The sequence below is a fragment of the Harpia harpyja genome, chromosome 14 (genome assembly GCF_026419915.1).
Source record: "Harpia harpyja isolate bHarHar1 chromosome 14, bHarHar1 primary haplotype, whole genome shotgun sequence".
Lineage (NCBI taxonomy): Eukaryota > Metazoa > Chordata > Aves > Accipitriformes > Accipitridae > Harpia > Harpia harpyja.
In genome coordinates, this window is record NC_068953.1 from 36,411,410 (window position 1) to 36,424,155 (window position 12,746).

The 12,746-nt window shown below is 34.6% G+C and overlaps 1 protein-coding gene across 8 annotated transcripts in view; it reads right to left on the minus strand.

Annotated features, from left to right (window-relative positions):
* SCAPER (S-phase cyclin A associated protein in the ER) overlaps window positions 1-12,746 on the minus strand; it is a 171,174-nt gene that overhangs the window by 136,083 nt on the left and 22,345 nt on the right. For all 8 annotated transcript variants that reach the window (XM_052807636.1, XM_052807632.1, XM_052807630.1 and 5 more), the window contains 2 exons: window positions 4,089-4,189; window positions 2,610-2,726 (listed from right to left, as the gene is read on the minus strand). In XM_052807636.1, coding sequence (XP_052663596.1) covers window positions 2,610-2,726; window positions 4,089-4,189 — 218 coding nt within the window. The remainder of the gene's footprint in view (window positions 1-2,609; window positions 2,727-4,088; window positions 4,190-12,746) is intronic.

The window sequence follows — 12,746 nt, forward strand, 5'->3', positions numbered from 1 at the left end:
AGTAAATAAAGGTATAGCTCTATTTTCTATTACCTACTCAGCAAAAATAAATTGGAAACATGGAAGGCCATTCTATTAACTTTCAGAAAGTCTAAATAACGCTGACCACCCAAACTTTGAATTTCTGGATGGACAGAACTGCAGTGGTTTTTTAATTATTTTGTTTTGCTTTTTGTAAAAAGTTGCCATTTTCTGCACAATGCTTAGAGCAAAAACCTATATAGTTTTAAGTGAATGCAAGGAAATTTTTTTAAATTGGAAAATGGTAACATTCAAGAAGCACATGTTCAAGAAGCGTCCAATTCTCTTCTGTAGCAAGAGTCATTTTCTCTGCAATCATACAACTGATTTCTTTTCCAAACTTTACAACATACAACACTGATTAAAACAGTCCAACAAATTCAGCTGCCTCATTAGCTAAAGCAAATCAAGGATAAAGAAATGGAGATCTTGCAAGCTTCAAACAAATGTGTAGAAAACCCCCATATAGCTAGACTGTTCACTTATTTTAAGCCCAGTGAGATGTCGATTTGTCATTATTTCCTATTTTTATCAAGTCACTCATCAAAAAAAACCTATCATGAATAATTCCATAAATTATAAAAACGTGGCTGGTTGGTTTGTTTGTTTTTAATAATCCCCACTGATCCTACAGGGATGCAATACCATTTCCTGTGAGGAAACCAGGAAAAAAGGCCAAGCCCCGTACCCTCTATCTGATAGTTCCATACAGCCAAGCAAAGAGACTATTGGAACCATGCAGTACAGAATGACTTTTCCTTTGGCATACTCTCCAGGTTGCAGCAATTTACACTGAAAAGTTGTTGTAATTTATTAAACACATCTTTGTGTTTAATAACTGAAGATGGACTTTAATCTTTGTGATACTGATTTCTAAAGTCATTTAATGCTTTTGGCATCCAAAGCATCGCATAACAAATTCTACATACTAAAGTCTTGAAAAATACTTCTGTTGTTTTAGGCTTGGTGTTTGATCATTTTAATTAGTAGTTCCAATTCTTTTTCATGAAAAATAATGAACAAAATTTTTCTACTCATCTTCTCTGTAAGTGATTTTATTTGTCATACCCTTCTTGTTATCTCTCCTCCAAATTCTCTTCTTTTTGCATCAGTACTGTTGGATACTTCTGATTGTTCCTGTTTCCAGTTTCTGTACTTTTCCTACACTGCTTTTGGGAAGAGTTGAAGATGACCACAGGTACAAGTCATTCACTATGAATTTCTACAGTGGTACACCACCACCTTCTCTTCTGTCCTCTATTCCTTTCTGAATAATTTCTAGCATTCTATCAAAAATTTCCATAGTACACCAAGTATGTCTAAACCCTTCTTTTCTATCCTATTTTCTCACACACACGCAAAATATTGTAGTTGTCTGGTGTTGCCTTGCTTTGAGATGCACACGCAGACTAAGACAGAAGAAAGTTTGCAGGTCTGAAGCATAGGAAACTCATCTTGTTATTAGTTGCTTTAACACACACAGCTGCTAATCACCTTCCTGTGATGGTGAATAAAACAGCTCCAGCAACAATAGCAACATGTAATTACATACAAAAAAAAGCTTAGGTGAAAGACATTGTTACGCTGATCTGTTGTTTGTGTTCTAATAAAAAAGCATTGATTTCCACCAGATTCAAATTTTTCATTTGACTTCTTGTGCATATCTTCTCCCCATCATGATGCATTTAAGCAGACACCACTCAGATGTTGTCAGGTAGGTATCAATACATATATCTACAAAGAGACTAGCACCACTGGACCAATTTTTTTGTAGAAATATTTGATACTCAAAATTTAAGAGAGTTCAACACTTGGAGGTACTGACCAAATATTCTAATATTACATCTCTGCTGGGGACATTGTAACCACTTATGAAACAGTATAGTATGTGCTCTAGATCCCAACAAACCTAATGAACTACAAAACACACCCTGAGAAAGATTTAAATTGGACACATACATGCTCTCCAGAACTGAAAACAGTGCCAGACAGTGCTGCTCTAAACTGGTGTTTATGCACGTTTTTGTTGAACTGCTTTCAAACAGCCATTTTCATTTTAACAAGTAAAAGATGCTTTATTGTAATATATAATATGCTCTATATTTAAAGTAGTATCAGTTTTTCTTTTCATCAGAATCACAAACTCACTTTAAATTCACTCTTTTTGACCTATATTTTTTATATTTTTTTATACTTTTTGACCTACACTTCTGCACACTCAGCTGGCCATTCCCATTGCATGCACTGGCAATTTTAAAATGCCTATTACAGACATTTTGACCTTTGTTTTGTAGTGGGAAGAGAGTACTAAATAGATAACATGAAATACACTAACGGTATTTTATCTTCAGGTTTTCGGAATGACCAGTAATTAAATATATAACAAAGTAAGTAAAAAATGAAGTCCTTGATAGGATTTTCTTTTACAGACCATGTGCTTTTCTTTCATGAATGCAAATAATTGCATATATGACTTAATAAACAGCAAAACAATATATTGATTACTGTAGAAAAATAGCATATTCATGAACTCTGCTTCAAACGAATCCTTATTTTAGCTTTAATAAACGTATGATCTGGTTTCATACCCAAAATTTAAACTTCTTCGAGCATTTGATGTCACACTAATTCTATCTGTTGACGGACTTGGCATCACATGGCGTCCTGGAGACATCTTCTTTACTTCCCAGGCTAATGAAGTAGGTCTGCAAATGCAGGAAAGAAAAGTTTAAAAATAAAATTCACAATAACTATTCCTCTATCACCTTAAAGGAAAAACAGCACCGACAAATGCTATGAAGTATTAATGAATACTGCTGAATTTAATCATACATCTTAGCAAATGTTTCTACAACTCCAAACTGTATTAGCCAGACCCATATCAAAAATAATGCATACTCTCAGGACTACAATGCTTATTTTAACTGTCAGTGTGGCACCAAACATCAAACCAACCAGTTAAAAAGAAAGGATCAGGGGTAGGACTGGAAATATCCTCTAGTTCTAATGACAATAAAAATGCACATAAAAGGCCACAATTTAAGGTACCCTACGTTTTCCTATGCTGTGTAACAGAACATTCAATACAGTTTAAATGGTGCTTTGGTTAATATAAGTGTCAATTATCTCCAGTACATAGAAAACTTTAGAAGCAACCAAATATATCACCATCCCCTCCTTTTATCATACTACTGACATACCAAACTTTGTCAGCAATAACATTTACCGATAAATGTGTACTTGCAAAGATAATTGAACAGGTTGATTTAAGTTAACTGCCACTAACGTAAAATGTTCTCATCCAAACAGATGTAGTTTGACGTGGAAGCCGGGGTAGCATTTCATTATGCATCTCACTGAAGCTGACGCTATCTTCTTTTTTATTTTTAACTCTTGCTCCTGAAGCTATCTGATTACATGAAAATTACAACTGGCAGTTAAAAACAAAACTAAACTTGTAGAACCCAGTGCTGGTGAAGACAGATTCAGAAAAGCACTTACATAAATTATTTTTTAACTGGTTCCAGTACTACTAAGCAGGATTAATAACCTATAAACAACTAAAAAACCCACTCTGTCACGCTTGGTCTATTTTTTTTGTCTCTATCTAGGCAGTTGAGTGATTGAACTCACTACCTAACAAAGGAAAATGGAAGAACTAGAGTGTATCGCTCCACACATACTACGGCTCTCCCATCTTGTACAAACACAAATTATACCAGCAAAACCTTACTTCTCATTTACCTCTCAAAGCTAAAACTTAGGCACCAAGGCACAAATTCAACGCTAGGCACAAACTGTAATGATGTAATCAGTTTTACCTTTCTGATACTATACTTCCAAACTCTTTACCATTTCCGGCACAGCTCCTCACTGGTAACACTACCAGGGAGGATAAAATCCCCTCTATGTCCTCACACCAATTCTGTCCCCAGAAGGAAAATTTCCTTCCTGATGCCCAAGAGCAAATATTAAAATTGGTTCTATTTGCTGAATCTATGCTACAAAATGAAGTTTAGTATGAGACAGTATTTGGATGTAGATTAAAAATATATAAATCTAATTACCTGCTTTGAGCATCAGCTTTTTCTAGCTTCTCCTGTAGCTGTATCCAGTCAATCAATGCTTTGAAGTCCCTTACATAGTTATCAAGCATCATCAGGACTTCCTGAAAAGCAACCATTACATCAACCATTTAAAAAACAATCCCCCACCCCACTAAATGAACTGAAAAGAAAGTGGGGATTTACTAATCTGTAGCGCTCTTATAAAAAACACCAAGAAAAAAACTGAAAGGAAAAAAGCCCAGATAGTTAAGATTTTTATGTGAACAAACATTGATACATTTATCCTATCAAAAAACGTGCACATTTCTTAAGATCTCTGCGAGAACCAACGTCTATGGACAAAATAGCAAAATTTGGCAAGAAAATAATTCCTAACATACATAAGTATCACTGTTTCAGGATTTTTTGGTCAGAATTGTTATCTTTTAAAATATGCTGGACATACTTCATCAAATAAGCAAAGCTGTCTGTAAAACCTGATAGACCTGTGGGAGACTAAAAATGTCACGATTAATCTGTGAAGTAAAAATACATAAAGCTACACAAAGGCAACTGCACCAGATGGAGGGAATTCCTTCTGGAGAATCCTGGGATCCCCGCTTTAGAAAAAAGTTCTTATGCTTCTGAAGTTCAGCAAACTGTAACCTGTTCCTACGGACTGTCAAGTGTGCAGAACTTTCAAATGACGTCTTCTTGTATGCGTCCAGATTAATGACATTCTATTGTCACCTGAGATTATCAGCACTATTGTACTAATAAAGCAGCTTTTAATCAAAAAGACTATCATGGTGATATTTTGAGAGGCAAAAAGAGAAAGACCACAGCATTATACTTGGTTTATAAAATCATCATGTTTGACATAAACTTACTGAGAAATAAACAATAATCTGCAAGATGCAAAGTTTACATTCTCTTCTCTGATTAGGACACCTTAACAAGTGAAAAAAAGTCACTAATTGCACATTCTTGTCTATGTAGTGATTACATGTCCAGACTTTACAACTCCAATAGCCAGATTATACTTCTTGACCATTACAAACCAATTAATTTTTTATCATTTTAAAAATTATTTTTTAACTATATGGAGTTACTGAAGAATTTATGCATTTTTACATGAATTAATCACTGAAAGCTGTAGTCATGAACATATTTTATGGCTTGAAAGATTTACAAATTATCATAAAATAACACAACTAGGAGGGATCTTAAGAGCAATCTAGTCCATCCCGTAATTCCTGGATAGGATTAAACATACACTGTCAGAAATTATGTGAGCGTGCTGGAGTTCTATCCAAAATACTGCAAAATCTTGATTAAGTAGTTAGAAACTTGTAAATTATGTGTTGGTCTCTAACAAATAAAATTAACTGTTATGAAAAGACATATAAAATTAACTTGACTTCACACTGTATCATGAAGAAATTAATAGATAAAATGCCAGTGGCTGAACAGGAGGGAACTAGAAGACTTCTTTCTGACAAAAATATCCTTAACTTTCAGAAATTATTGACTGTATGTACTCATTTCCAGTTAGGTCAAATGTACAAGTGTAGTAACTATACTAAAGTCAGTTTACATACAGAAACAGTAAAAAATTAAAAGGTAAGTTGGGATCCTGCAGTCTTTACTCAAACAATTGTGCCATTTTTTCAGAGCAAAGCAGAGCAAAAGACCACATGATTAAACTCTTAGCTTTGTTCCCTGAGCAAACTATAGTTATCTACTGTCACTGGTAGAGAAAGAAGCAATACTTTACCATGCAGGAAGCTAGGAAATCACTTACATTCCACATATAAACTCAAAAATCATTTACTGAATGTGACAAAAACCACACAGACCATCACAGCCAACAGGCATACGGCACCTTCTCAGCAGAGCTGATTGTCACCCAACGAAGCACATTAATGCATTTCTGAAGGAGATAATTCGAGATCACGTCAATCAGAAATAGAAGCTTTCATAACTACCCTTTCAAAGCCAAGAAAAATTTATACTGTACTCTGTGATGACAACACGCTGAAAATAATACAAATCCATAAATGAAGGTAGAATTCTACAAAAACTTATATCAGCTTCACATGCAGAGTATAAAATATAGACATAATTTTATGGTACAAGGAAAAACACTAATAACAAAGTGTTGCTGTTTTGTAAATTCTTTACTACGTCAAAGTCATTCCTGCTAGTATTAAGAGAAATTTTCTGGTCAAAGCAAATAATTATTACTTAGAAATATTTTGGGAAGAATTACAAATGAAAATGTCTTGGTTCTTAAGTGTATAACTACAAATTTTAACAGTAAAACTTTTAACACTGAAAACAGTAAAAACACTCTACTACAGTACAGGTAACTAATGCACATTTTTGTAACATCATGTCCCACTCATCCTTACTTTTAATTGTCCTTATAATAGAAAAAGGACCTTTAATGTATGCAAAACACTTTTTCATATAAAGTTATATGGATGATTATTCATTTTGTTTAACACAAATGCAAGTCTGAAATTCAGCTTCAGTTTTCACATAAGTATCCTTTTAACTAGTACGTATGACAGATATAGAGCATATGCTGGTTGTTACAAGGGAAAAGTCACAAGAAAGTCAAACACAAGGGAAATCAAACAGAATACCACTGCTGATGTAAAAGTTGGTCTTCGTTTTGAAATACTCCACAAAAAAGCTAACAAAAATTTTTCTTACAAGGCAGTTGGTTTAGAGCACCAGAATAATTCTTAAGTAAAGTCTGCTACAAGAAATGAGCAAATCGTGTATTTTAGCCAGTTCTTTTTTCAGTTTCACTAATAAAATTTCAGCTTTCTAATTCAATTCATGTCCATTTAGGTTAGCCCATACTAAGTTGTGCTGACTGTTACTAACAATAAGAGCATAGAAAGCAAAATTAAATTCTGGATCATTTACTTTTCAAGTCTGCCACTGAGATACTCCGCACCAAAAAAAATGAATACATCTGAATATGAGTTGTATTTCTGAAGTTACTTGGCACAGGAAAAAAAATACAATAAATGGCTTAACCTATTTTAAGGAATGTTTAGCTACACATTATCAGAAATGATCAGAGCAGAACCATGCAGCTGTAACCCGAGTCATGTTTTACGAACAAGGGAATACAAACAAGACAAGCAGCTGGAGCGGCCCCATATTCACTGATGCACATCTTTCTCCCTAAAGCTATGAGGGCCATTTTGTCAAGCAGGATGAAGCAGAACAAAAGTGGCTCTGAAAGCGCTGTTACAGGCATCCAGATAACTACATATAGATGTACAGCTAAAATTACCAATTAGTTTACCAATTGGCTGCAACGGATTCGATTGGTTTGTAATTAATTCTAGTTACTGGCGCATACAGCAGGACGGTTGGCGCCATCCCTTTGTCCTACTGACACACAATACTGGCGTGCAGGGCTCTGGGGTCTTGGACATCAATACAGCTCTCTAGCTCACCTACGGTACTGAGTGTAGCAGATATACCCTGTGGTGCTGAAGCAGTGGAAACTTGTACCACTTGAGAAGGTGCTGACAAAAAGGAACCTTTATGGGGTAGACTACGGCTGCACTAGAGTCAAAACAATTTTAAATCCCATTATTTTTCAAGGTCATATCCATCCCATACGATTTTTAAAGAGCCAGTTCAAACTAAAAAAGAAAGTAATACTGTTAAAAAACAACACTTAAAGGAAAATCAGTGACATAAAACTAAAAACACTCACAATACAGCTCCTGTTTCTTTCTCCCCTTTGTTCAATTCTCTGATCAATAGTCCTGCATGTCAAAAAACTCTTTTTGTGCTTTTCATTCTTTTCTCCAGCTCTCAGTCATTGCTTTGGTTTCTATGTATTTATCTTAAAGTTGTACTTCTAGTCTCTTCAATTGGGTGATATTAATTACTCTGCAATCAACAAGGATCTCCAACATATAGAGTAGCCATATCAGAATAATCCTATATTCCTGAATCAGGACAACCTTGACTTGGGTCCTAGATAGGCCTATTATAATCCTTAAAAACAGAAGTCCACTTTGTTTGGAAATCACATAACAGCTTTGAAACGTCATCTTCTCCATTTATTCTCCCATTCTCAAACAAGGAAAAGGAAAACAGGGAAGCATTGAAGATTGTAGGATTTTAAGGTTACTACAATTCAAAATAATAGAAAGCATGTCAGAGAAATTAACATCTGTACTTTAGCTTACTCTCAAGGCTAGAAATGCGTGTGTTATTTTACAAACTATGCATACTTTATATTGTTTCATTATCTATACCAACTATTTTAGATTATGTATTTACCAAAATAAACTCCATTTTCTTGTACTAGAGTACATTTTTAGCAGGCAACATAAGTTCCTTCTTTCTTTCTTTAAATTTATGTTTTTAAGGTTAACTGGGTGTTTCAGTAATTTGACACAAAAATAGCTTCAAAAATTCCTTGTAGCCTTTTTCATACAACTGAATTACAAATACTTAAAGCCAGCTCTGGGGTTAGGTTAAACAAAGACGATTGCCAAAGCGGTTCTTACAACTTTGGGAAAGGACAAAAAGAAGCAGCTCCTCTAGCCAAAGGTCTCTCATTATACCAACTTCAGTACATAGTAGATAACATTAAAAAAAAAAAAAAAAAAGACTCTCAAACAGATGCAGAGAGGAGAAAACCAGAATAATTTTCCAGTAACTAAAGTTTTCTCAATTGGTGTGCCTTTTTAAATGTTCTCACCCTAGCCTTGCAGAAGCCACTAAGCAGCACATTCCAGACAGTAAAGCTGCAGGAACACATGGCCTCTTAGATCTCAGTGTTAAATGCACCGTATCTGGCCTCAGTTTGTTCCTCATTCACCTACAACATGACAGCCATAATCCACTATCTGCCAAGGTATAACTGTTACCAAAGTAAATCTTCTCCATAAGAATGAATGTAGCAGTCAGGGGTCACATGCAGAGACTTAATCACACAATTCATTTACACAAAAAATGTAAATATATATATGTATATACGATGTGAAGGATGGAAAGGGATGGAATTATCCAGACTGCCAATGAGAAGAGATGCCAGCTTTTCAGCATCTGGCTTTTTAAAATAGATTACCATTCTGAAAGATCTCATCCATTTCCACCTGTGAGACTGGATGCCCAATCATTACCCCATTTTCCTGTCCTTCACTGTTGACTTATCTGCAGAAGATGACAACAATGGAAATGTAAATGTCCCAAGAGAGGCAGGAGGAATGCTCACAAAAGGGATTTTCCCTTGGCATTGACTGCCACAATACAGCCACAGGGTATTTACTTAGAAAGAGACATAAACATACTCTTCCTAAATATCTCCAAATTCAGAAATAGAAGACTTGTATTTTTTATAAGTGAGTGTTAAGTGGCAGCCTTGCATACTTCTGACATACTCCAATGCAGAATTAGACCTTCTCAAACAATCTGAATATACATTCCATAAAACCCTATTGATCTGAAAGACTGTCTTGTGAGAAACACAGAAAAAGAACTAAACATGTTCTAATATGTAAATCATTCACTTAGGCTTTCAGGGAAACTCATAATCACCTTGGTTGTACTAAATAAAAAGACAATAGATTCAATCATATGGAATAGAGTTCATTCCATGCTGAAATTCTCCTTCTAACTGGAAATGTTCTAGAGGTTCAAAGAATGAAGACATCAGTACAACAAGGTATTAAGTTAATGCTCAAAATGGTTACAAAATCGATAGAAATACACTTAACAGAGGACTCTACTGGGGAAATAATTAGCAATTAGAAGAATTTAGGTGTAAAAAGCAAAAGATGCTGATTAAACCTTAATTAAACAACACAGATTTTGCAGTTTAGGTTGTTTTGTTTTGTATTAATTCCTTTGGAAAGCCAAGATTTTTTTCACCCAGAGAGCCAGAGGAATCCAGGACACTGGAACAACAATAATGTACCTACACAGAATACTTAGAGGCCTGTGCTGAGGAAATAAATTACTTCATAATTCTTCTCAGGATACCCTTCTTAGGGTTTGTAGCAATACAAGGAAAGAAGAGAAATTCACATATAACAAATTATCTCTCCCCAAAAGCCTTAAGTATCAAACCCTGATTCTGTATTTTTTCCTCCCTGGAACTAAATATCTTCCACATTTTAAAAACAGAAAGGGGGGGGGATCAAAACTTATCCTCCAAAAAAAGTAAAACAGACAGTTGATTTGGCTCTTACCAGTGGAGATATGATCAAGATCCTCTTTGGATCAACTTGACCATTATATTGAATTATTGCAGATTTCCTTTTCACTGAAGTTAAGAAAATCTTGGGTTTTTTTACCTTCAGCTCCAACATGTTCAGAAACAGGTTTTTTGGCTGTCTTAAAAGCTAGTAATCAGCCTGGATGACCACGGGTCTCAGTCTGCATGCACAGATTGCAAACATTAGAATTAGCATACCCAGAACCAAAAGCAGCCCTCACAAGACATTCTCAACAAGCAACACTAATGAAGTAAGCTTCTCTCTCCTTCTGGGAGGCTTCAATCAACTCAAACTCTCTCACAGATATCACCCTGATTGAAAGGCCTTAACTAAAGTTTTTTTCAGCTGGTTCTTTTGCACAATAATATCGTGCAACATGCCAAATCTTTTAAGGGAAAGGCTTTACCCACCTCTTCAGAGTATCTTGCACTGTCTATGAGAATGAGAACAACAGAACTTCATTGCTGCATTTTCCATTTCATAAGAGGGAATAAGAATGTCAAGAAGAATGAAACTGTTTTCACTGAACTACACTCAAGGCAGACTGATTTAAGGATGTATCTGTAAGCTTTAGAAACAAGGAGAGAAACTACCCTTGCCAAAACCTTACAGAAATATACCAATAAGTAATGCTAGGTGGAAAGACAAAAGTTTGTATGAGCATTAAGTAATGTTAAACAGCAACTTAAAAAGAATACAGAACTACATTTTTATATAATAAAATTCAGCTTTTTTGGAAGGAAAAAAACAGCTGAAGCCATTAATTCATCCTAGGAGGAAAAAAACCCCACAAATTAAATTTAAGTAGTTTGAGATTTTTCTGGACTGTACCGTATCCTTAGCTGCTGGATCCAGCTGCTCTAACTCTATCAATAAGAGTTTTATATAAGTGTGTGGTGTGTTGTTTTGTTTTTTTTTTTACATATACACACATATATAAACATAAATAAATAAACTCAATTGTTGAGTCACCTGAAGACCATAAAAGAATAGCAGCAGTAGACACATTTCTCTGTTGCATTAACCAAAATTCCATTGGCCAAAATTAACTACAGAATCTGCCTTCCTCCATCTACAAATAATTTTGGGCTTAATTCCTTTTAGCATACAGAAAGAGATTTAAAGGCATTACTATTTCTTTTCTGCCTAAGCTCACCACCCAAACCTAGAAAATACTAGGTAATAAAATATTCATATAAACATCAGACACACAGAAACCTAGCTGATGTATAGAATATCCATACAATTCGCATTTTGAAATGTTGAAAGCTATAGCCAATTCTATTAGAATTTATCTAATCTCTATCACTATCGCACAAACTGATTTATGTACAGGAAGATGATGCTTAAACTTGAGAACTTTATTTCTTCTAGAAACAATTCAACCATGTTCATTATATCTTTATACACAAGGCATCAAAGGCATATCTATATATCTATATACACGATTTGAGGGCTCTCAATTCCAAATCAATAGCAAAATACCAACTTCAGCAGTGCCCAAAGCTGAGAGAAAATATACACAACGATCCTCTTACACACATTTCCACTGTTTGTATCCTTACCACAACCCTTCCGTCTGCAGTTTCAACCACAACCAGCCACCAGAGCCCTTTCGGATTTGGGAGCATCAAACATCATCTTCAGTGACAACGTAATCAATAAAACTATACCGACTTGTAAGAATACAAGACAGCAAAAGGTACAAAATAAAAAAAAAAAAACACCCAGCACTTTTATACCAAGTTAATCTGAAGGTTTTAGATGCCGTAAGTTGTCACATTTCATTTTTACATGGGTCTTCTTTTAAGAAAATCTTTATACAACTAAACACAGCACGTGCCCATTTGACCGAGACATAAGTTTGAGGAGATACCACTTTAAAAGTTGAAATTAAGGAAGTTTTTGATAACATGGATTTATCTTAATAAAAATGATTTTTCAAAATCCCACTTAAAAAAACAAAGAAGGAAAGGCTAACAGTTTAACCATTTTGGTTGCTTATTTAATATTGTTTCCCACACATGTCCAGTAGTAAAAATAAAACTGGTACTTCATGAAAAGAGCTAACAAGATATTCTGTCAAATGAGTTTGAAAAGTAAATGCAGCAATATGGAACTGTCATTTATCAAAATCCTCTCAATTCTTTAGGTATAGCAGAAATACGTTAATCCATTTTCAACTGAGCTGATGTGTCTGCTGGTATCTCTTGTAACGTTTTAACCTCTAGATACTTTTCTATGTAGTAAAAAAAGTTTGCAAAATAGAACCTAAAAGTGAAGCTAATCCATTCTCATTTTTAGCATGAGCTCCAGTAAAAGTTTATTATAAATGGAATTTTCATCCTAAAATTAAAATATTCAGAAGACTAGTACTATCATACATAAAAATGGAAAAAGCATAAGAATTAGC